Below are 23701 nucleotides of genomic sequence, written 5' to 3'. Positions count from 1 at the left end.
AAATGTTAGATACAGAACTGTTGAGAGTTTGTTTCTTCCAATGGAAAGAGCTCTGAAGATCCACAGTCGGGTCAGATCTACAACAGTGTCAATCCATCAATTCGTTCCATTGATGAAAAAGAGGGTTGCGGCGTATGAGGCCATTCCGTGGGCAGGTTAAATGCCAGAGTGTTTTTTAGCGGGACCAATTGGACATGTGGTCCGGGTCTCACCTGCACATGCACCGGAAAATAATCTTATCTTTCAGGACCAGAATTTCTCTCCTGTGGTGGCTGCTCAGTTCTTACCTCCTAGAGGGACGAAGATTTGGGATCCTGGTGTCCATGGATGCAAGTCTCCAGGGCTGGGGAGCAATCATTCTGGGGGAAACGAATTTCCAGAGAAAATGGTCAAGCCAGGAAGCTTGTCTGCACATAAACATTCTGGAACGTCTTAATTCAGTCGGACAACATGCAGCAGGGGCGTACGTAAACCGCCAGGGTGGATCGGAGAGCGGAGATGGTGGAGGCCACAAAAGTTTTCAGCTGGGCGGAAAGGCATGTAAACGCTCTGTCAGCGATCTTCATTTCGGGTGTAGACAACTGGGAAGCAGACTTCCTCAGCAGACACGATCTCCATTCAGGAGAGTGGGGTCTTCATCAAGAGGTCTTTGCAGAAGTGTCAAGTCGTTGGGGAATTCCTCAAATAGACATGTTGACGTTTCGCCTCAACAAGAAACTTCAAAGATATTGTTCCAGGTCGAGGGGACCATCAAGTAATAGAGGTGGACGCCCTGGGGACACCGTGGGTGTTTCAGTCAGTCTAGGTGTTCCCTCAACTCATTCCAAGGTGATAAAGATCATATGGGGAACAAGGGTTCAGGCGATGCTCATTGTTCCAGACTGGCCAAGGAGGGTCTGGTATCCAGATCTTCAGGAGTTGCTCATAGAAGATCCCTGGCCTCTTCCTCTTCCAGAGGTCCTGTTACGACAGGGGCCGTGCGTGTATCAAGTCTTACCGCGGCTGCGTTTGACGGCATAGCGGTTGAACGCCGAATCCTAGCCCGGAAGGGTATTCCCAGTGAAGTCATTCCCACGCTTCTTCAGGCTAGAAAAGAAGTAACGGAAAAGCATTACCACTGTATTTGGAGAAAATGTGTCTTGGTGTGAATCCAAGAAAGCTCCTACGGAGGATTTTCCGCGGGGCCGGTTGCCCCATATTTTGCAAGCAGGTGTGGATGCGGGCCTAAAGTTAGGCTCCATTAAAGTACAAATTTCGGCCTTATCAATTTTCTTTCAGAAGAAATTGGCCTCCCTTCCAGAAATACAGACCTTCTTGGAAGGCGTGTTGCACATCCAACCTCCCTTTGTGCCCCCTGTGGCTCCATGGGATCTTAATGTGGTGTTGCAGTTCCTGCAATCTCATTGGTTTGAACCTTTACGTAAGGTTGCATGAAAATTTCTTACTTGGAAAGTGGTCATGCTGTTGGCCTTAGCATCCGCAAGGCGGGTATCTGAATTGGCGGCTTTGTCTCACAAGAACCCCTATTTCTCTGACGTCCTAGTGGATGCTGGGAACTCCGTAAGGACCATGGGGAATAGCGGGCTCCGAAGGAGGCTGGGCACTCTAGAAAGATCTTAGACTACCTGGTGTGCACTGGCTCCTCCCACTATGACCCTCCTCCAAGCCTCAGTTAGATTTCGTGCCCGGCCGAGGTTGGATGCACACTAGGGGCTCTCCTGAGCTCTTAGAAAGTTATAGTCTTAGAATTTGTTATTTTCAGTGAGACCTGCTGGCAACAGGCTCACTGCAGCGAGGGACTAAGGGGAGAAGAAGCGAACTCGCCTGCTTGCATCCGGATTGGGCTTCTTAGGCTACTGGACACCATTAGCTCCAGAGGGATCGACCGCTGGCCCAGCCTTGATGTTCGGTCCCGGAGCCGCGCCGCCGTCCCCCTTACAGAGCCAGAAGCAAGAAGATGGTCCGGAAAATCGGCGGCATGAAGACATCCTGTCTTCACCAAGGTAGCGCACAGCACTGCAGCTGTGCGCCATTGCTCCTCATACACACTTCACACTCCGGTCACTGAGGGTGCAGGGCGCTGGGGGGGGGGCGCCCTGAGGCAGCAATAAAAACACCTTGGCTGGCTAAAATACCTCAATATATAGCCCCTGGGGCTATATATGAGGTAAATACCCCTGCCAGAATCCCATAAAAAGCGGGAGAATACGCCGCGAAAAAGGGGCGGAGCCTATCTCCTCAGCACACTGGCGCCATTTTTCCCTCACAGCTCCGCTGGAAGGAAGCTCCCTGGCTCTTCCCTGCAATTCTACAGTACAGTAAGAGGGAAAAGAGAGGGGGGGCATTAAAATTGGCACTGTATACAGTATATTATATTTGAAAAGCAGCTATTAGGGACATAACTCAGTTAGTCCCTGTGTGTGTGTGTGTATGTATATATATATGTGTATATATATATATATATATATATATATATATATATATATATATAATATGTGTGTGTGTGTATGTATATATGTATATATGTATATATGTGTGTATATATATATATATATATATATATATATATATATATATATATATATATATATATATATATATAGCTCTGGTGTGTGCTGGCATACTCTTACTCTGTCCCCCCCAAAGGGCTTTTGTGGGTCCTGTCCTCTGTTTGAGCATTCCCTGTGTGTCGGTACGGCTGTGTCGACATGTTTGAGGAGGATAATGATGTGGAGGGGGAGCAGATGCCTTTAGCAGGGATGTCACCCCCTGGGGGTCAGACACCTGAGTGGATGGTATTATGGCAGGAAATGAGTGCACGTATAGACTCCTTACATAAAAAATTTGACGACATGCCGACTGTGGGACAGCCGAGTCTTCAGCTCGTGCCTGTCCAGGTGTCTCAAAAGTCATCAGGGGCTCTGAAACGCCCGCTATCTCAGGTGGCACAAGTAGATGTCGACACGGATACTGACACCAGTGTCGACGACGATGAGTCAAATTTAATGCCCGTTAAGGCCATTCACTGCATGATTGAGGCAATGAAAGAGGTGTTAAATATTTCTGATTTACATCCAGGTACCACAAAAAAGGGTATTATGTTTGGGGAGAAAAAACTACCTGTAGTTTTTCCCCCGTCAGATGAATTAAATGAAGTGTGTGACGAAGCGTGGGCTTCCCCTGATAAGAAATTGGTAATTCCTAAGAAGCTACTAATGGCGTTCCCTTTCCCGCCAGAGGATAGGTTACGTTGGGAAACACCCCCGAGGGTGGATAAAGCGCTCACACGTTTGTCTAAAAAGGTGGCACTACCGTCCCAGGATACGGCCGCCCTTAAGGAACCTGCTGATAGAAAGCAGGAGGCGATCCTGAAGTCTGTATATACACACTCAGGCATTATACTCAGACCAGCTATTGCGTCAGCATGGATGTGCAGTGCTGCCGCTGCGTGGTCAGATAAACTGTCAGAAAATATTGACACGTTAGACAGAGACACGATCCTGCTAACAATTGACCATATCAAAGACTCAGTCTTATACATGAGAGATGCACAGAGGGAAATCTGCCGGCTGGCATCTAAAGTAAGTGCATTATCCATCTCTGCTAGGAGATGCTTATGGACTCGCCAGTGGACTGGAGATGCAGATTCCAAAAGGCACATGGAAGTTTTGCCTTATAAGGGGGAGGAATTATTTGGGGATGGTCTCTCCGACCTAGTTTCCACAGCAACGTCTGGGAAGTCAGCATTTTTACCCCATGTCCCCTCACAGCCTAAGAAGGCGCCATTTTATCAGGTTCAGTCCTTTCGGTCCCAGAAAAACAAGCGGGGAAAAGGAGGGTCTTTTCTGTCAAGAGGCAGAGGCAGGGGAAAAAGGCTGCAGCAAACAGCAGGTTCCCAGGAACAAAAGTCCTCCCCCGCTTCCTCTTCCAAGTCCGCCGCATGACGGTGGGGCTCCACAGGCGGAGCCAGGTACGGTGGGGGCCCGCCTCAGGAATTTCAGCGATCAGTGGGCTAGCTCACAGGTGGATCCCTGGATCCTTCAAATAGTATCTCAGGGATACAGGCTGGAATTCGAGGCGACTCCACCCCGCCGTTTCCTAAAATCCGCCTTGCCGATTGCTCCCTCAGACAGGGAGGCGGTGCTAGCAGCGATTCACAAGCTGTATTCCCAGCAGGTGATAATCAAGGTACCCCTACTTCAACAAGGCCGGGGTTACTATTCCACACTATTTGTGGTGCCGAAACGGGACGGTTCGGTGAGACCCATTTTAAATTTGAAATCCTTGAACACATACATAAAAAAATTCAAGTTCAAGATGGAATCGCTCAGGGCGGTTATTGCAAGCCTGGACGAGGGGGATTACATGGTATCCCTGGACATCAAGGATGCTTACCTGCATGTCCCCATTTACAATTCTCACCAGGAGTACCTCAGATTTGTGGTACAGGATTGCCATTACCAATTCCAGACGCTGCCGTTTGGACTCTCCACGGCACCGAGGGTATTTACCAAGGTTATGGCGGAAATGATGATACTCCTTCGAAAAAAGGGAGTTTTAATTATCCCATACTTGGACAATCTCCTAATAAAGGCACGATCCAAGGAACAGTTGTTAGTGGGAGTAGCGCTATCTCAGGAAGTGCTGAGCCAGCACGGCTGGATTCTGAATATCCCAAAGTCACAGCTGGTCCCCACGACACGTCTAATGTTCCTGGGAATGATTCTGGACACGGCCCAGAAAAAAGTGTTTCTCCCAGAGGAGAAAGCCAGGGAGTTGTCTTCTCTAGTCAGAGACCTCCTAAAACCAAAACAGGTACGAAGCAATTCCATTCGGCAGGTTCCATGCCAGAATTTTTCAGTGGGACCTGTTGGACAAGTGGTCCGGATCGCATCTTCAGATGCATCGTTTAATAACCCTGTCTCCACGAACCAGGGTGTCTCTTCTGTGGTGGCTGCACAGTGCTCATCTTCTGGAGGGCCGCAGATTCGGCATACAGGACTGGGTCCTGGTGACCACGGATGCCAGCCTACGAGGCTGGGGGGCAGTCACAAAGGGAAGAAATTTCCAAGGATTATGGTCAAGTCAGGAGACTGCCCTTCACATAAATATTCTGGAACTAAGGGCCATTTACAATGCCCTAAGTCAAGCAAAATCCCTGCTCCTACACCAGCCGGTGCTGATCCAGTCAGACAACATCACGGCAGTCGCCCATGTGAATCGACAGGGCGGCACAAGAAGCAGGACGGCGATGGCAGAAGCCACAAAAATTCTCCGATGGGCGGAGAATCATGTACTAGCACTGTCAGCAGTGTTCATCCCGGGAGTGGACAACTGGGAAGCAGACTTTCTCAGCAGGCACGACCTCCACCCGGGAGAGTGGGGACTTCATCCAGAAGTCTTCCAAATGATTGTAAATCAATAGGGTCGTCCACAGGTGGACATGATGGCGTCCCGCCTAAACAAAAAACTAGAGAAGTATTGCGCCAGGTCAAGAGACCCTCAGGCGATAGCTGTGGACGCTCTAGTGACACCGTGGGTGTACCGGTCAGTTTATGTGTTCCCTCCTCTACCTCTCATACCAAAGGTATTGAGAATAATAAGAAAGCGAGGAGTAAACACAATTCTCGTGGTTCCGGATTGGCCGAGAAAAGGGCATTCCGGAGGAAGTCATGCCTACGCTTATTAAAGCCAGGAAAGAGGTCACAGCAACTCATTATCACCGCATATGGCGGAGGTATGTTGCATGGTGTGAGGCCGAAAAGGCCCCAACGGAGGAATTTCAACTAGGTCGATTTCTGCATTTCCTGCAAGCAGGAGTGAATATGGGCCTAAAACTGGGCTCCATTAAGGTACAGATCTCGGCTCTGTCAATTTTCTTTCAAAAAGAACTAGCTTCAGTACCTGAAGTTCAGACATTTGTTAAAGGAGTGCTGCATATTCAGCCCCCGTTTGTGCCCCCCGTGGCACCTTGGGATCTCAACGTGGTGTTGAGTTTCTTAAAATCACATTGGTTTGAACCACTAAAAACCGTGGATCTGAAATATCTCACGTGGAAGGTGGTTATGTTATTGGCCTTGGCTTCTGCCAGGCGAGTATCAGAATTGGCGGCTTTGTCTTGTAAAAGCCCTTATTTGATTTTCCATATGGATAGGGCAGAATTGAGGACTCGTCCCCAGTTTCTCCCAAAGGTGGTGTCAGCGTTTCACTTGAACCAGCCTATTGTGGTGCCTGCGGCTACTAGGGACTTGGAGGACTCCAAGTTGCTAGACGTTGTCAGGGCACTGAAAATATGTTTCCAGAACGGCTAGAGTCAGAAAATCTGACTCACTGTTTATCCTGTATGCACCCAACAAGCTGGGTGCTCCTGCTTCTAAGCAGACTATTGCTCGTTGGATTTGTAGTACAATTCAGCTTGCACATACTGTGGCAGACCTGCCACAGCCAAAATCTGTCAATGCCCATTCCACAAGGAAGGTGGGCTCTTCTTGGGCGGCTGCCCGAGGGGTCTCGGCTTTACAACTTTGCCGAGCTGCTACTTGGTCAGGGGCAAACACGTTTGCAAAATTCTATAAATTTGATACCCTGGCTGAGGAGGACCTGGAGTTCTCTCATTCGGTGCTGCAGAGTCATCCGCACTCTCCCGCCCGTTTGGGAGCTTTGGTATAATCCCCATGGTCCTTACGGAGTTCCCAGCATCCACTAGGACGTCAGAGAAAATAAGAATTTACTCACCGGTAATTCTATTTCTCGTAGTCCGTAGTGGATGCTGGGCGCCCATCCCAAGTGCGGTTTATCTGCAATACTTGTACATAGTTATTGTTAACTAAATCGGGTTATTGTTGAGCCATCTGTTGAGAGGCTCTATTGTTTCATACTGTTAACTGTGTTTCATATCACGAGTTGTACGGTGTGATAGGTGTGGCTGGTATGGTATGAGTCTTACCCGGGATTCAAAATCCTTCCTTATTGTGTACGCTCGTCCGGGCACAGTACCTAACTGAGGCTTGGAGGAGGGTCATAGTGGGAGGAGCCAGTGCACACCAGGTAGTCTAAGATCTTTCTAGAGTGCCCAGCCTCCTTCGGAGCCCGCTATTCCCCATGGTCCTTACGGAGTTCCCAGCATCCACTACGGACTACGAGAAATAGAATTACCGGTGAGTAAATTCTTATTTTAATCTTCCATGCTAATAGAGCGGAGTTGAGAACTCGTCAGCAATTTCTGCCAAAGTGGTTTCACGTAAAACAGCCTATTGTGGTGCCAGTGTCTACTGACACCTTGGCAGAATCGAAGTCTCTCGATGTGGTCAGAGCTTTAAAAATCTGTCACCAGAACGGCTCATATTAGGAAAACAGAGGCTCTGTTTGTCCTGTGGGCTCCCAACAAGATTGGGGCTCCTGCTTCTAAGCAGACTATTGCGCGCTGGATCTGCAATACGATTCAGCAGGCTCATTCTACGGCAGGGTTGCAGTTACCGAAATCTGTGAAAGCCCATTCTACAGAAAGGTGGGCTCATCCTGGGCGGCTGCCGAGGGGTCTCGGCATTACAGCTTTGCCGAGCTGCTATTTGGTCGGGATCAAATGCCTTTACGAAGTTTACAAGTTTGATACCCTGGCTGATGAGGATCTCTTGTTTGGTCAATCGGTGCTGCAGAGTCGTCCGCACTCTCCCGCCCGTTCTTGAGCTTTGGTATAAACCCCATGGTTCTTGAAGCATCACCAGCATCCTCTAGGACATATGAGAAAATAGGGTTTTAATACCTACCGGTAAATCCTTTTCTCTTAGTCCGTAGAGGATGCTGGGCGCCCGTCCCAGTGCGTACTGTATCTGCAGTTATTGGGTATGTTTACACATATGGTGTGTTGTGTTTAAGTTAGCCTATTGCTGATGATGTTCATGCCATGACATGCGTTATGCTGTTATTGGTTGTGTTTACACACACAGGTTGTGTTGCGCTTTATGTCAGCATATTGCTGCATATTCTTCATGCCGTTGGCTGGTATTCTATTGAATGCCACGTTCTGCGGCATACTGAGGTGTGAGCTGGTAAGATGCTCACCGTGGTTTAACAAAAAATTATTTCCTTGAAATGTTCGTCTCCCTGGGCACAGTTACTTAAACTGGAGTCTGGGAGGAGGGGCATAGAGGGAGGAGCCAGTTCACACCCAATCAAAGTCTTAAAGTGTGCCTATGTCTCCTGCAGATTCCGTCTATACCTCATGGTTCTTGAAGCATCCCCAGCATCCTCTACGGACTAAGAGAAAAGGATTTACCGGTAGGTATTAAAATCCTATTTTCTGATCGTGGTAGTCCTGTAATGGTATTGAGCTACAGATGTATGGAGGCAAAATGTGGCATATCATTCTCCAGATTGGTGGATCAGAGTTTGCATCTCGCATGTCCCCCACCGCAAATTTTTTTTTTTGTGGGGAAATTGTGACCCACTGCAGTAACCTAGTTACGGTGGAGTTCTGACTATATATAAGGGTGAAAGCCTGTAGACTGAGTGTATCCTCCATCTAGTTTTATCCTTTTTGTGCCATATGCTACGAGGCGCCTGATATGATTCCCATACTGTGCACTTTCCCCAGTAGCACTGTTTAGTTTGCATATCAGGTACTAGGTCGTTAAGATTAGCTTTTTATGTTTCAAAGGAATTGATATAAAAGTAGAGATTAAGCATAACAATGCAGGACGTAGGTCACTTGTATCGGACCGGTCTATTGCCTTGGCACCATAGATTGTGTATCTTTTCGTAAAACATTGAATCTTCATTTGCTTGTAATGTCGTTGATACATAGGATTAGTGCTTTGGTGTAGCTAAATTGCAATGTCCATGGTGCACTTAATGGGGCTATTTGGCATGGTTTGAGGATAGGTGTACATGGACATATCTGTAAAACATGGAAATCTTTGTGGCTGCGTCCGGTCATAAAGGAATTATTGACTTTGCTCTAGTGCAGTGCCTGTATCCACCGGCTGCCAGGAACTAGCACAGTGGCTGTATGTACCCGCTCTCCAGTGCCAGGGACTAGCGCATGCCTGTATCCACCGGCTGCCAGGAACTAGCACAGTGGCTGTATGTACCCGCTCTCCAGTGCCAGGGACTAGCGCATGCCTGTATCCACCGGCTGCCAGGAACTAGCACAGTGGCTGTATGTACCCGCTCTCCAGTGCCAGGGACTAGCGCATGCCTGTATCCACCGGCTGCCAGGAACTAGCACAGTGGCTGTATGTACCCGCTCTCCAGTGCCAGGGACTAACGCATGCCTGTATCCACCGGCTGCCAGGAACTAGCACAGTGGCTGCATGTACCCGCTCTCCAGTGCCAGGGACTAGCGCATGCCTGTATCCACTGGCTGCCAGGAACTAGCACAGTGGCTGTATGTACCCGCTCTCCAGTGCCAGGGACTAGCGCATGCCTGTATCCACCGGCTGCCAGGATCTAGCACAGTGGCCGTATGTACCCGCTCTCCAGTGCCAGGGACTAGCGCATGTCCATATCCACCGGCTGCCAGGAACTAGCACAGTGGCTGTATGTACCCGCTCTCCAGTGCCAGGGACTAGTGCATGCCTGTATCCACCGGCTGTCAATAACTAGCACAGTGGCTGTATGTACCCGCTCTCCAGTGCCAGGGACTAGCGCATGCCTGTATCCACCGGCTGCCAGGAACTAGCACAGTGGCTGTATGTACCCGCTCTCCAGTGCCAGGGACTAGCGCATGCCTGTATCCACCGGCTGCCAGGAACTAGCACAGTGGCCGTATGTACCCGCTCTCCAGTGCCAGGGACTAGCGCATGTTCATATCCACCGGCTGCCAGGAACTAGCACAGTGGCTGTATGTACCCGCTCTCCAGTGCCAGGGACTAGCGCATGCCTGTATCCACCGGCTGCCAGGAACTAGCACAGTGGCTGCATGTACCCGCTCTCCAGTGCCAGGGACTAGCGCATGCCTGTATCCACCGGCTGCCAGGAACTAGTACAGTGGCTTTATGTACTTGCTTTCCAGTGCCAGGGACTAGCGCATGCCTGTATCCACCGGCTGCCAGGAACTAGCACAGTGGCTGTATGTACCCGCTCTCCAGTGCCAGGGACTAGCGCATGCCTGTATCCACCGGCTGCCAGGAACTAGCACAGTGGCCGTATGTACCCGCTCTCCAGTGCCAGGGACTAGCGCATGTCCATATCCACCGGCTGCCAGGAACTAGCACAGTGGCTGTATGTACCCGCTCTCCAGTGCCAGGGACTAGCGCATGCCTGTATCCACCGGCTGCCAGGAACTAGCACAGTGGCCGTATGTACCTACTCTCCAGTGCCAGGGACTAGCGCATGCCTGTATCCACCGGCTGCCAGGGACTAGCACAGTGGCCGTATGTACCTACTCTCCAGTGCCAGGGAGTAGCGCATGCCTGTATCCACCGGCTGCCAGGAACTAGCACAGTGGCCGTATGTACCTACTCTCCAGTGCCAGGGATTAGCGCATGTCCATATCCACCGGCTGCCAGGAACTAGCACAGTGGCTGTATGTACCCGCTCTCCAGTGCCAGGGACTAGCGCATGCCTGTATCCACCGGCTGCCAGGAACTAGCACAGTGGCTGCATGTACCCGCTCTCCAGTGCCAGGGACTAGCGCATGCCTGTATCCACCGGCTGCCAGGAACTAGTACAGTGGCTTTATGTACTTGCTTTCCAGTGCCAGGGACTAGTGCATGTCTGTATTCACCGGCTGCCAGGAACTAGCACAGTGGCCGTATGTACCTACTCTCCAGTGCCAGGGACTAGCGCATGCCTGTATCCACCGGCTGCCAGGAACTAGCACAGTGGCTGTATGTACCCGCTCTCCAGTGCCAGGGACTAGCGCATGTCCATATCCACCGGCTGCCAGGAACTAGCACAGTGGCTGTATGTACCCGCTCTCCAGTGCCAGGGACTAGCGCATGCCTGTATCCACCGGCTGCCAGGAACTAGCACAGTGGCTGTATGTACCCGCTCTCCAGTGCCAGGGACTAGCGCATGTCCATATCCACCGGCTGCCAGGAACTAGCACAGTGGCTGTATGTACCCGCTCTCCAGTGCCAGGGACTAGCGCATGCCTGTATCCACCGGCTGCCAGGAACTAGCACAGTGGCTGTATGTACCCGCTCTCCAGTGCCAGGGACTAGCGCATGCCTGTATCCACCGGCTGGCAGGAACTAGCACAGTGGCTGTATGTACCCGCTCTCCAGTGCCAGGGACTAGTGCATGCCTGTATCCACCGGCTGCCAGGAACTAGCACAGTGGCTGCATGTACCCGCTCTCCAGTGCCAGGGATTAGCGCATGTCCATATCCACCGGCTGCCAGGAACTAGCACAGTGGCTATTTGTACCCGCTCTCCAGTGCCAGGGACTAGCGCATGCCTGTATCCACCGGCTGCCAGGAACTAGCACAGTGGCTGCATGTACCCGCTCTCCAGTGCCAGGGACTAGCGCATGCCTGTATCCACCGGCTGCCAGGAACTAGCACAGTGGCTGCATGTACCCGCTCTCCAGTGCCAGGGACTAGTGCGTGCCTGTGTCCACCGGCTGGCAGGAACTAGCACAGTGGCTGTATGTACCAGCTCTCCAGTGCCAGGGACTAGTGCATGCCTGTATCCACCGGCTGCCAGGAACTAGCACAGTGGCTGCATGTACCCGCTCTCCAGTGCCAGGGACTAGTGCATGCCTGTATCCACCGGCTGTCAATAACTAGCACAGTGGCTGTATGTACCAGCCACTTAATGGGGCTGTTTGGCATGATTTAAGGATGGGTGTACATGGACACATCTGTAAAGCATGGAAATCTTTGTGGCTGCGTATGGTCATCTTATTCAGTGTTTTGGCTGCAGAGAGTCCTCTGTACAGCAAGCCCCCTGGTTCTAGTGTTTGACTCTGGAAATGGCACCGATCTTACTGAAGATGACAAGTTTCAGGGAATGTAAATGATGTATACATTGCTATAGCGTATATTCAAATGTTTGCTGATCTACTAGGAATTTTATACATACAGGATAGACTCTTGTGTGTTTTCCTTGAAGGTACACTTGATTTATACATGTCTAAATATTTGTATACCTCAATGACCCAAGCTCAGGTAAATGTCAGGTGTGCCCTGAACGGGTCACCTATACCACAGGTGTGGTAGGTGCCTATGTGCCTTCTGAAGCTGTGTCTGCTTAAGTGTGTCTGGGGAATAAGACTAGTGCGGCGTCCCGCCTGTCAGTCCCTTGTTGTGTGCACCGCTAAAGGTGTTAGGTCGTGAGCGGGATGTCCGACATCGCACGTGACGCGGGAACGAGGAAGTCACAGACGGAACCCGTGGACGGAGAAGACCAGTGGCTGCTGGAGCCGGGACACGGACCGGAAGTGACCAACGACACGGACGAGGAGGACACAGGCACCAGAGGACGTGGAAACGAAGGCGCTCTCACTGGCGGAAGGCGGTTAGCTTGCCCCCCGCGGTAGGTGTGCACGCACACATCCCCACGACCTAACACCTTCAGCGGTGCACACAACAAGGGACTGACAGGCGGGACACCGCACTAGTCTTATTCCCCAGACACACTTAAGCAGATACAGCTTCAGAAGGCACATAGGCACCTACCACACCTATGGTAAAGGTGACCCATTCAGGGCACACCTGACATTTACCTGAGCTTGGGTCATTGAGGTATACCACCAGGAAGGTATACCATGTAAAGGGTGGTCTGCAGGACACACCTGACAGTGGTATAGGACTTTTTCACGTTAAGGGACAGTGTGGACATTAGTGTACCATTAGGAGGGTACACTTTAAAAGGGTAGTCTGCAAGACACACCTGAAATAAATCTATACCTCAATAAACAGATATTTATCAACATTCATCAGAGTGCATAGTGTCATTGTGTGAGACACCCACACAGAATTAGGAACATTATAAACATACCCTCACATTATCAATCCCTCCTTCCTTGTTCACCCCCTTAAATCGTCTAGTGTGTATGGGGGTAATATTGGTGACCGCTGAATAATGTGCGCTCCTGTCGTTAATGATCACAAATATTGAGCTGACATGAAGCTCAACCCGTCAATGTCAGGCTGAGCTACATGTTCGGGAATGCTGGCGGTGACGTCACTTATCGTGGAATGATAACGTTCAGTGTGTACGCACTATATCGTTGAATGCTATATCGTTCAATGATGGTCTTTCATCACCGGCATTTCTCTAACGTCCTAGTGGATGCTGGGGACTCCGAAAGGACCATGGGGAATAGCGGCTCCGCAGGAGACTGGGCACAAAAGTAAAAAGCTTTAGGACTACCTGGTGTGCACTGGCTCCTCCCCCTATGACCCCCCTCCAAGCCTCAGTTAGATTTTTGTGCCCGAACGAGAAGGGTGCAATCTAGGTGGCTCTCCTGAGCTGCTTAGAGTAAAAGTTTAAAGTAGGTTTTTTATTTTCAGTGAGACCTGCTGGCAACAGGCTCACTGCAACGAGGGACTAAGGGGAGAAGAAGCGAACTCACCTGCGTGCAGAGTGGATTGGGCTTCTTAGGCTACTGGACATTAGCTCCAGAGGGACGATCACAGGCCCAGCCATGGATGGGTCCCAGAGCCAGAAGACTGAAGAGGTCCGGAAAATCGGCACCGCAGCTGTGCGCCATTGCTCTCAGCACACTTCACACTCCGGTCACTGAGGGTGCAGGGCGCTGGGGGGGGGGCGCCCTGAGACGCAATAAAAACACCTTTTTTGGCAATAAATACATCACATATAGCTCCTGGGCTATATGGATGCATTTAACCCCTGCCAATTTTTCCATAAAAAAGCGGGAGAAAGGCCGCCGAAAAGGGGGCGGAGCCTATCTCCTCAGCACACTGGCGCCATTTTTTCCTCACAGCTCCTTTGGAGGAAGGCTCCCTGACTCTCCCCTGCAGTCCTGAACTACAGAAACAGGGTAAAACAAGAGAGGGGGGGCACTAATTTGGCAGATAAATATATACAGCAGCTATATCAGGGAAAAACACTTATATAAGGTTATCCCTATATATATATATATATATATATATATATATATATATATATATATATATATATATATATATATATATATATATATATATATATATATATATATATATATATATATATATAGCGCTCTGGTGTGTGCTGGCAAACTCTCCCTCTGTCTCCCCAAAGGGCTAGTGGGGTCCTGTCCTCTGTCAGAGCATTCCCTGTGTGTGTGCTGTGTGTCGGTACGTTGTATCGACATGTATGAGGAGGAAAATGGTGTGGAGGCGGAGCAATTGCCTGTGTTAGTGATGTCACCCCCTAGGGAGTCGACACCTGACTGGATGGTCTTATGGAAAGAATTACGTGATAGTGTCAGCACTTTACAAAAGACTGTTGACGACATGAGACAGCCGGCAAATCAGTTAATACCTGTACAGGCGTCTCAAACACCGTCAGGGGCTCTAAAACGCCCGTTACCTCAGGTCGATACAGACACTGACACGGACACTGACTCCAGTGTCGACGGTGAGGAAACAAACGTATTTTCCAGTAGGGCCACACGTTACATGATCACGGCAATGAAGGAGGTTTTGAACATTTCTGATACTACAAGTACCACAAAAAAGGGTATTATGTGGGGTGTGAAAAAACTACCCGTAGTTTTTCCTGAATTAAATGAGGTGTGTGATGAAGCGTGGTTTTCCCCCGATAAAAAACTGCTAATTTCTAAAAAATTATTGGCATTATACCCTTTCCCGCCAGAGGTTAGGGCACGTTGGGAAACGCCCCCTAGGGTAGATAAGGCGCTCACACGCTTATCAAAACAAGTGGCGTTACAGTCTCCTGATACGGCCGCCCTCAAGGAACCAGCTGATAGGAAGCTGGAAAATATCCTAAAAAGTATATACACACATACTGGTATTATACTGCGACCAGCAATCGCCTCAGCCTGGATGTGCAGTGCTGGGGTGGCTTGGTCGGATTCCCTGACTGAAAATATTGATACCCTGGACAGGGACAATATATTATTGACTATAGCGCATTTAAAGGATGCATTTCTATATATGCGAGATGCACAGAGGGATATTTGCACTCTGGCATCAAGAGTAAGTGCGATGTCCATTTCTGCCAGAAGAGGGTTATGGACGCGACAGTGGTCAGGTGATGCGGATTCCAAACGGCATATGGAAGTATTGCCGTATAAAGGGGAGGAGTTATTTGGGGTCGGTCTATCGGACCTGGTGGCCACGGCAACGGCTGGGAAATCCACCTTTTTACCCCAGGTCACCTCTCAGCAGAAAAAGATACCGTCTTTTCAGGCTCAGTCCTTTCGTCCCCATAAGGGCAAGCGGGCAAAAGGCCACTCATATCTGCCCCGGGGCAGAGGAAGGGGAAAAAGACTGCAGCAGACAGCCTCTTCCCACGAACAGAAGCCCTCCCCCGCTTCTGCCAAGTCCTCAGCATGACGCTGGGGCCTTACAAGCGGACTCAGGCACGGTGGGGGCCCGTCTCAAGAATTTCAGCGCGCAGTGGGCTCACTCGCAAGTGGACCCCTGGATCCTGCAGGTAGTATCTCAGGGGTACAAATTGGAATTCGAGACGTCTCCCCCTCGCCGGTTCCTGAAGTCTGCTTTACCAACGTCTCCCCCCGACAGGGAGGCGGTATTGGAAGCCATTCACAAGCTGTATTCCCAGCAGGTGATAATCAAGGTACCCCTCCTACAACAGGGAAAGGGGTATTATTCCACGCTGTTTGTGGTACCGAAGCCGGACGGCTCGGTGAGACCCATTTTAAATCTGAAATCCTTGAACACTTACATAAAAAGGTTCAAGTTCAAGATGGAGTCACTCAGAGCAGTGATAGCGAACCTGGAAGAAGGGGACTATATGGTGTCTCTGGACATCAAGGATGCTTACCTCCATGTCCCAATTTGCCCTTCTCACCAAGGGTACCTCAGGTTTGTGGTACAGAACTGTCACTATTAGTTTCAGACGCTGCCGTTTGGATTGTCCACGGCACCCCGGGTCTTTACCAAGGTAATGGCCGAAATGATGATTCTTCTTCGAAGAAAAGGCGTCTTAATTATCCCTTACTTGGACGATCTCCTGATAAGGGCAAGGTCCAGAGAACAGTTAGAGGTCGGAGTAGCACTATCTCAAGTAGTACTACGACAGCACGGATGGATTCTAAATATTCCAAAATCGCAGCTGATTCCGACGACACGTCTGCTGTTCCTAGGGATGATTCTGGACACAGTACAGAAAAAGGTGTTTCTCCCGGAGGAGAAAGCCAAGGAGTTATCCGACCTAGTCAGGAACCTCCTAAGACCAGGCCAAGTGTCAGTGCATCAATGCACAAGGGTCCTGGGAAAGATGGTGGCTTCTTACGAAGCGATTCCATTCGGCAGATTCCACGCAAGAACTTTTCAGTGGGATCTGCTGGACAAATGGTCCGGATCGCATCTTCAAATGCATCAGCGGATAACCCTGTCTCCAAGGACAAGGGTGTCTCTCCTGTGGTGGTTACAGAGTGCTCATCTTCTAGAGGGCCGCAGATTCGGCATTCAGGATTGGGTCCTGGTGACCACGGATGCCAGCCTGAGAGGCTGGGGAGCAGTCACACAGGGAAAAAATTTCCAGGGCTTGTGGTCAAGCATGGAAACGTCACTTCACATAAATATCCTGGAACTAAGGGCCATTTACAATGCCCTAAGTCAGGCAAGGCCTCTGCTTCAGGGTCAGCCGGTGTTGATCCAGTCGGACAACATCACGGCAGTCGCCCACGTAAACAGACAGGGCGGCACAAGAAGCAGGAGGGCAATGACGGAAGTTGCAAGGATTCTTCGCTGGGCGGAAAATCATGTGATAGCACTGTCAGCAGTGTTCATTCCGGGAGTGGACAACTGGGAAGCAGACTTCCTCAGCAGACACGATCTTCACCCGGGGGAGTGGGGACTTCACCCAGAAGTCTTCCACATGATTGTGAGCCGTTGGGAAAAACCAAAGGTGGACATGATGGCGTCCCGCCTCAACAAAAAACTGGACAGATATTGCGCCAGGTCAAGGGACCCTCAGGCAATAGCTGTGGACGCTCTGGTAACACCGTGGGTGTACCAGTCAGTATATGTGTTCCCTCCTCTGCCTCTCATACCCAAGGTACTGAGGATCATAAGAAGGAGAGGTGTAAAGACTATACTCGTGGCTCCGGATTGGCCAAGAAGGACTTGGTACCCGGAAATTCAAGAGATGCTCACGGAAGACCCGTGGCCTCTACCTCTAAGAAAGGACCTGCTCCAGCAGGGACCATGTCTGTTCCAAGACTTACCGCGGCTGCGTTTGACGGCATGGCGGTTGAACGCCGGATCCTGAAGGAAAAAGGCATTCCGGATGAAGTTATCCCTACCCTGATCAAAGCCAGGAAGGATGTAACTGTGCAACATTATCACCGTATTTGGCGTAAATATGTTGCGTGGTGTGAGGCCAGGAAGGCCCCTACAGAGGAATTTCAACTGGGTCGATTCCTGCATTTCCTGCAAACAGGACTGTCTATGGGCCTCAAATTAGGGTCCATTAAGGTTCAAATTTCGGCCCTGTCAATATTCTTCCAAAAAGAACTAGCTTCAGTCCCTGAAGTTCAGACGTTTGTCAAGGGGGTACTGCATATACAGCCTCCTTTTGTGCCTCCAGTGGCACCTTGGGATCTCAATGTAGTTTTGGGATTCCTAAAATCACATTGGTTTGAACCACTCACCACTGTGGACTTAAAATATCTCACATGGAAAGTGGTAATGCTGTTAGCCCTGGCTTCAGCCAGGCGTGTATCAGAATTGGCGGCTTTATCCTATAAAAGCCCTTACCTGATTTTTCATACGGACAGGGCAGAATTGAGGACTCGTCCTCAATTTCTCCCTAAGGTGGTTTCAGCATTTCACTTAAACCAGCCTATTGTGGTGCCTGCGGCTACTAGGGACTTGGAGGATTCCAAGTTGCTGGACGTAGTCAGGGCCCTGAAAATATGTTTCCAGGACGGCTGGAGTCAGAAAATCTGACTCGCTGTTTATCCTGTATGCACCCAACAAGCTGGGTGCCCCTGCTTCTAAGCAGACGATTGCTCGTTGGATTTGTAGTACAATTCAGCTTGCACATTCTGTGGCAGGCCTGCCACAGCCAAAATCTGTAAAAGCCCATTCCACACGGAAAGTGGGCTCATCTTGGGCGGCTGCCCGAGGGGTCTCGGCTTTACAACTTTGCCGAGCAGCTACTTGGTCAGGGGCAAATACGTTTGCAAAATTCTACAAATTTGATACCCTGGCTGAGGAGGACCTGGAGTTCTCTCATTCGGTGCTGCAGAGTCATCCGCACTCTCCCGCCCGTTTGGGAGCTTTGGTATAATCCCCATGGTCCTTTCGGAGTCCCCAGCATCCACTAGGACGTTAGAGAAAATAAGAATTTACTTACCGATAATTCTATTTCTCATAGTCCGTAGTGGATGCTGGGCGCCCATCCCAAGTGCGGATTGTCTGCAATACTTGTACATAGTTATTGTTACAAAAATCGGGTTATTATTGTTGTGAGCCATCTTTTCAGAGGCTCCTCTGTTATCATGCTGTTAACTGGGTTCAAATCACAAGTTGTACGGTGTGATTGGTGTGGCTGGTATGAGTCTTACCCGGGATTCAAAATCCTTCCTTATTGTGTACGCTCGTCCGGGCACAGTATCCTAACTGAGGCTTGGAGGGGGGTCATAGGGGGAGGAGCCAGTGCACACCAGGTAGTCCTAAAGCTTTTTACTTTTGTGCCCAGTCTCCTGCGGAGCCGCTATTCCCCATGGTCCTTTCGGAGTCCCTAGCATCCACTACGGACTATGAGAAATAGAATTATCGGTAAGTAAATTCTTATTTTCTCATTCACCTAGTGTGTACCCGCCTTTAGACCTGTTAAGTTTAAGATACCTCTGGGACATCCAAGAAGAAATTGCAGAGAGATGGTTGGAGTTCGGGGAGAGGTCATGGGAGTAAAGGTAGATTTGAGTATCACCAGCAAAGAGATACTAGTGGAAGTCAGAAGAGCGAATACGCTCACCTAAAGAGGATGTATTGTATGGAGAGAAAAAAGGAGTGACACCTGCATGTAGTGGAAGTGTGGAGGGGGTGGAGTCATGAGGTGTTGGAGAAGGTATGGGGATGGGGGTTAGGAGGATAGCCAGGAGAGGGCAGTATCACGCAGACCAAGGGAGTGAAGGATTTGCAGAAGGAGAGGGTGATCCAGTGTCAAAAGCCGCAGAGGCCAAGGTGAATAAGCATAGAGTCATTGCAGACTTTCGTGAGGGTAGTTTCAGTGGAGAGGGCAGAAGCCAGACTTTAAATTGGTCAAGCAGAGTGTTGGAAAAATAATGGCGGTAAGACAGTTGTTGACAATATGCTCAAGGAGTTTGTAGCGAAACTGAAGGAGAGAAATGGGGGAGGGAGTGCATGCTTGAAGGCAGGGAGGACAGTGCCTAATGAGAGATTGAGGGGGTGGGCAGGATGGAAACGGGCAGAAGGAGAGAGGTAGCGGAGGAGGTGGAAGGGGGTAGGGTTAAGTGGGGAGTTGGAGGGGAAATGGATGAGGGCCATGGCTTCCTTGCCAAATACATGGGAGAAAGATGTCAGAGTTGGTAAGAGGGATGGGGAGGGTAACGGGAGCTGGCAGGTTGCCGATGGGATGTGATGTCCTGATGTATGGAGTCACTTGGATGTAAAGTAAATGGCAGGAGGAGGTGTGTGTGTGTGTACAGCGTGACAGGGAAAGGATGGAGGGAGCAGGGCTGGGTGGTAGTCCCATGGTGGGGCAGACGTACCTGAAAGTGGAGTAACAGGAGAGGAGGGGAAGGGACGTAGAGGGGTGGATGGGAAACAGTAGGGGAGACAGTAGGAGACTAGGGGGAAGCATAGAGGGGGGAGGGAGGATAAAATGAAGGATTAGGTAGACAAGGGGTGATGGGGAGGTTTGATGAAATCCTGGACATAGTATGGATGTGGTAAATGGTTAAAAGAAAGAGAAAAAATAAATAGAGCTCCTCTGTGCAAATGACTGAACCCACGTGGTTGCTGTCACTTGCAGACTCGCCAGGCAATCGGCGCCTGTTGCCATGAGAACAGTCTGCTGATTGGCTGTGACTTCACTGACTGTCAATCATTAGCCAGAGCAGCATGTTCCCATGGTAACAGGTGCTGATGGACTGGCGGTTCTGCAAATGACTGAAACCACATGGGTTCAGTATTCTGCACAGAGGCAATATGTGTATACACATCTAGGTCCGGGTGGTTTGAGGGTGAGTTGTGAGAGTACCAAATGGTATAGTGGCCTCTTCTTGTACCCTGTAACAATAAATGTAAACAGAAAACAAGCAGTAGTGCAGAGACCTTTGGTATTCTATAAAAAGGTTTTAATCACACAATGCCCTAACAATATGAAGACGTATTAAAAGCAGAGAAAAACTTTCACAAGACAATCGGGAATAAACAGGTCACCAATCAATATTCCCACCAGATGGCAAATAAGGAGAACAGAAAGGTAGCAGTCCTTGTGCAAGGTCCTTGTACTCTTCCTATAAAAGACAATATTAATATTATTAAACTACCTTTCAACCAAATGCTATTAACTTGGCACCGACTCAAGAGCCTGGTGCTGGTTCAATGAAATACAGGGAACCCCCACAAATTTAAATCTTTACTACACTAATGACACATAAGCCTGCACGAATATCACTGCAGGCTACGCGACAATGGTGATTTGCTGCGAATTGGAGTGGAGACTTCCATGCGAGTTGGTCCTTCGTTAATTCAAAAACAAAAACAAAAAAAACCTTTTGTAAATTTCCCACTTAGGGAGTAATTCAATTGTTCCGTGCACCCCCATTGCCAGCTTAAGAACCTGTCAGCCGCTTTGTGTGGCTATACCCAGAGCGAAGTCCATCTAAAGAGCCTGAATGGGCGTCCAAATGTCAGACTTAAACATTTTTTTTTTCTTTTTTCTCGCACCTCCGGGCGTTGCAAGGAAAAATGTGACTGCCGCAGCTACTTGGCGTCTATCGGGGCAACAATTGAATAGCTTCTATAGATGACTGTTGCTTAAGATGCCCAGCAGGGGGAGCAAAGAACAATTGAATTCCCACCCACAGAGTCACCGCTTTTGTCTGTGTCATCGTTTTTATCTGATTAATGCAGCCGCTAATGCCTCTTCCTTTCTCCTACAGGACTGGCAACCGCCGTTTGCAGTCGAGGTAGATAACTTCCGTTTCACCCCTCGTATTCAGAGGCTAAATGAATTGGAGGTGAGTGTCTCAAAACCAAATGTAATTGTTTGCAATGGCAGGTTTTTTTTTGTTTTTTTTCTGTTTCCCCATTAACTCTTGGTTTTGGTATTCTTGATGTCCCTTTGTGACCATTATAGATATCTAAAGCCTAAAGCTGGCCATATACTTCAAGATTATCTTACAACCATCCAGCTAGTTGGCTGGTTAAAATGAAAAGCTGGTAATGTATGGGAGTAAATGACACTCAACCATTTGCTCCCAAACACTGCCTCTCTTGTGGAAGACTTGGGTAGCAACTGTTCCCTTTCTGGAGTGCTCATTCATGGTACTTCAGGCATCCTGGCTGCCTCACCAGATGTTTTGTTTTAGAATAACACCTGGCGAAGTCAATGCAATCAGAAAAGAGTTTGGCATCTCCCACCGCATTTTAAACAGACTTTTTGCTGTACTCCAGTAGTGGGTGGGATCAGACACTGACTATTCCTCCCAGGAGAAATGGGAGGCAGCTGAACAGTCTGAACTTGAAGCTTTCCCGAGGATTCCAGTAGGAAGGCTGGAGTTAAGTACAAGCTATCTGCCAAGCACAAAATATTTAGAATGGCAAGGATTCACATGTGACCTATAGTCTGCTGTGAAAGATGTAGAGGAAAACAGATTATCTCGCTTATCTAAGACCCCACTATTCCCGTTCTGCATGCCACAGCTGTTAAGAATGGCTTCACACCTATTCGTGCTATCCTTAAGGTTATTTACATTGTGATGGGGATCTCTTTGGACCCACCTTGGTTGTTGCTTGAGTCAGGAAGGCAGTTAGCAGGTGTTCGGGACACCCGGCAGATGGTTTGCAGTCTGGTCGGCCCAGATAGCGATTGCTAATGTTGACATTGTGCCCAAATACTCTGGAACTCTATTTTAGATTCTAAGCTTACCTGGTGGTTAGGCTATTGTCTTTTGCTCTCTTGTGACGTCTTGCCATCTGGTTTAAGGTCTGAAATTTGGGCTTGCACTAAAATGACTGGATACACTGCTTATTGGGAGAGTCCTATTTAATCTTGAATTTGATCTGGCAAACAGGGGTACAAGTAGGGAGTTATTTTCTACCAGCCAATGCTCTGAGATCTCATGACCCGAGGGTTTCACCCCAAGTAGTTTTTTTGCTGAAAAAGTTCAGCTCCTCGTGATCAGTTGAGCAAGCGTGATAAAACCAGCAAACTCGTGCAGTGGGCGGAGCGAAAGGTTGCGGCTATCTTTTAAACAGGCATACCCTACTACCCTGGAGAATGGTCATTTCAATTGCAAGTTTTTTTTAACTGGTGGAAAGCTGGGGGTCAGCCAGATGTTGACATTATGGCCTCTGTGAGGTGCGAGGTGGAGTGACCTACTAGCAATGTCTTCAGATCCCTTGTACAAAGTTTAGTTTGATTTTACCTGTTCCCTCAGTTAGAAATGTTTTGAGCGGGTTATAAAGAAGGTAAAATGTGTTTAGGTGTTTCTGCTCAGGCAGTCCTGCGTACGGGCTGTAGTCATGGTCCCGGCGGTCAGCATACAGACGCAGGGATCCCAGCCGCCAGAATACCGGCATGGGGCTGAGGGCTATTCCTGCTCATGGGAATAGAACCTGTGGCAAGCACAGCGAGCCACTGAGGCCACAAGTTGCGTCACTGCCCTTGCCCCACTGCTGGCATTCTGGCTGTCGGGATCCCAACCGCTGGTAACCCAAACACTGAGAGCCATGTTGTGGTCCTTGAACAGTCTCAAACCGGTAGCGAGCTGGCCGTGTAGTGTGTGCCTTTAAGACTAGACCTGTTAGGTCAGGGTCCTTTTCATCACCATGGTTTAGTGTGGCTAGGTTCAACTGTGTCCAGTGAACCATGGCCCTTAGACGCAAGTGTTTTCTAGGACCGTTTTCAGAGCAATGAGCGCTGTCATGTAGATCTCCATTTATTATCTTTCATGACGGCAAGGCTGTTTTTTTGGCTTAAATTTCAAACCCCCCTTCCCCCCCAGCAGTACTTTAGACGGGTTTAGTAGTTTTATGATGATAAACCCGGTCTGTTTGGGTGCCTAATGCATGTGCGCCCAAAGAAAAATTGAAGAGTGACAATTGTTTGGGGCGTCTAAACAGTCCCGTTTTTAGACAGGAAAAATTAGACCTCCAAAACAATTGAATTTCCCCCTTTGGATGGTGTTAGAGTCTTGAGGACCTTTGGTTTCATAGGATCTGTGATGTGCTTCAGAATGAATGTTCCTTTCATACTGATGCTCGACTGGCATTCAAAAACAATTTGTAGATGGATTAATTTAGCTCCTATTTTATAAAGTTCTACAGATTCAATGTTTTTACATCCAATAGTATTCGTTCTGGATGGAAGGTATCCCAGTCTTTGTTTTCCCTATA

The 23701-nt window shown here is 49.2% G+C and overlaps 1 protein-coding gene across 3 annotated transcripts in view; it reads left to right on the top strand.

The window, feature by feature from the left end:
• Positions 1-23701, top strand: part of LOC134948527 (lysine-specific demethylase 5C-like) — a 137815-nt gene that overhangs the window by 27637 nt on the left and 86477 nt on the right. For all 3 annotated transcript variants that reach the window (XM_063936554.1, XM_063936552.1, XM_063936553.1), the window contains exon 3: positions 21244-21321. In XM_063936554.1, the coding sequence (XP_063792624.1) occupies positions 21244-21321 (78 nt within the window). The remainder of the gene's footprint in view (positions 1-21243; positions 21322-23701) is intronic.

The sequence above is a fragment of the Pseudophryne corroboree genome, chromosome 8, assembly GCF_028390025.1.
Source record: "Pseudophryne corroboree isolate aPseCor3 chromosome 8, aPseCor3.hap2, whole genome shotgun sequence".
In the NCBI taxonomy this organism is placed as follows: Eukaryota; Metazoa; Chordata; class Amphibia; order Anura; family Myobatrachidae; genus Pseudophryne; species Pseudophryne corroboree.
The sequence above is the reverse complement of the archived record's forward strand: the minus strand, read 5'-3'. Positions and strand labels throughout refer to the sequence as shown.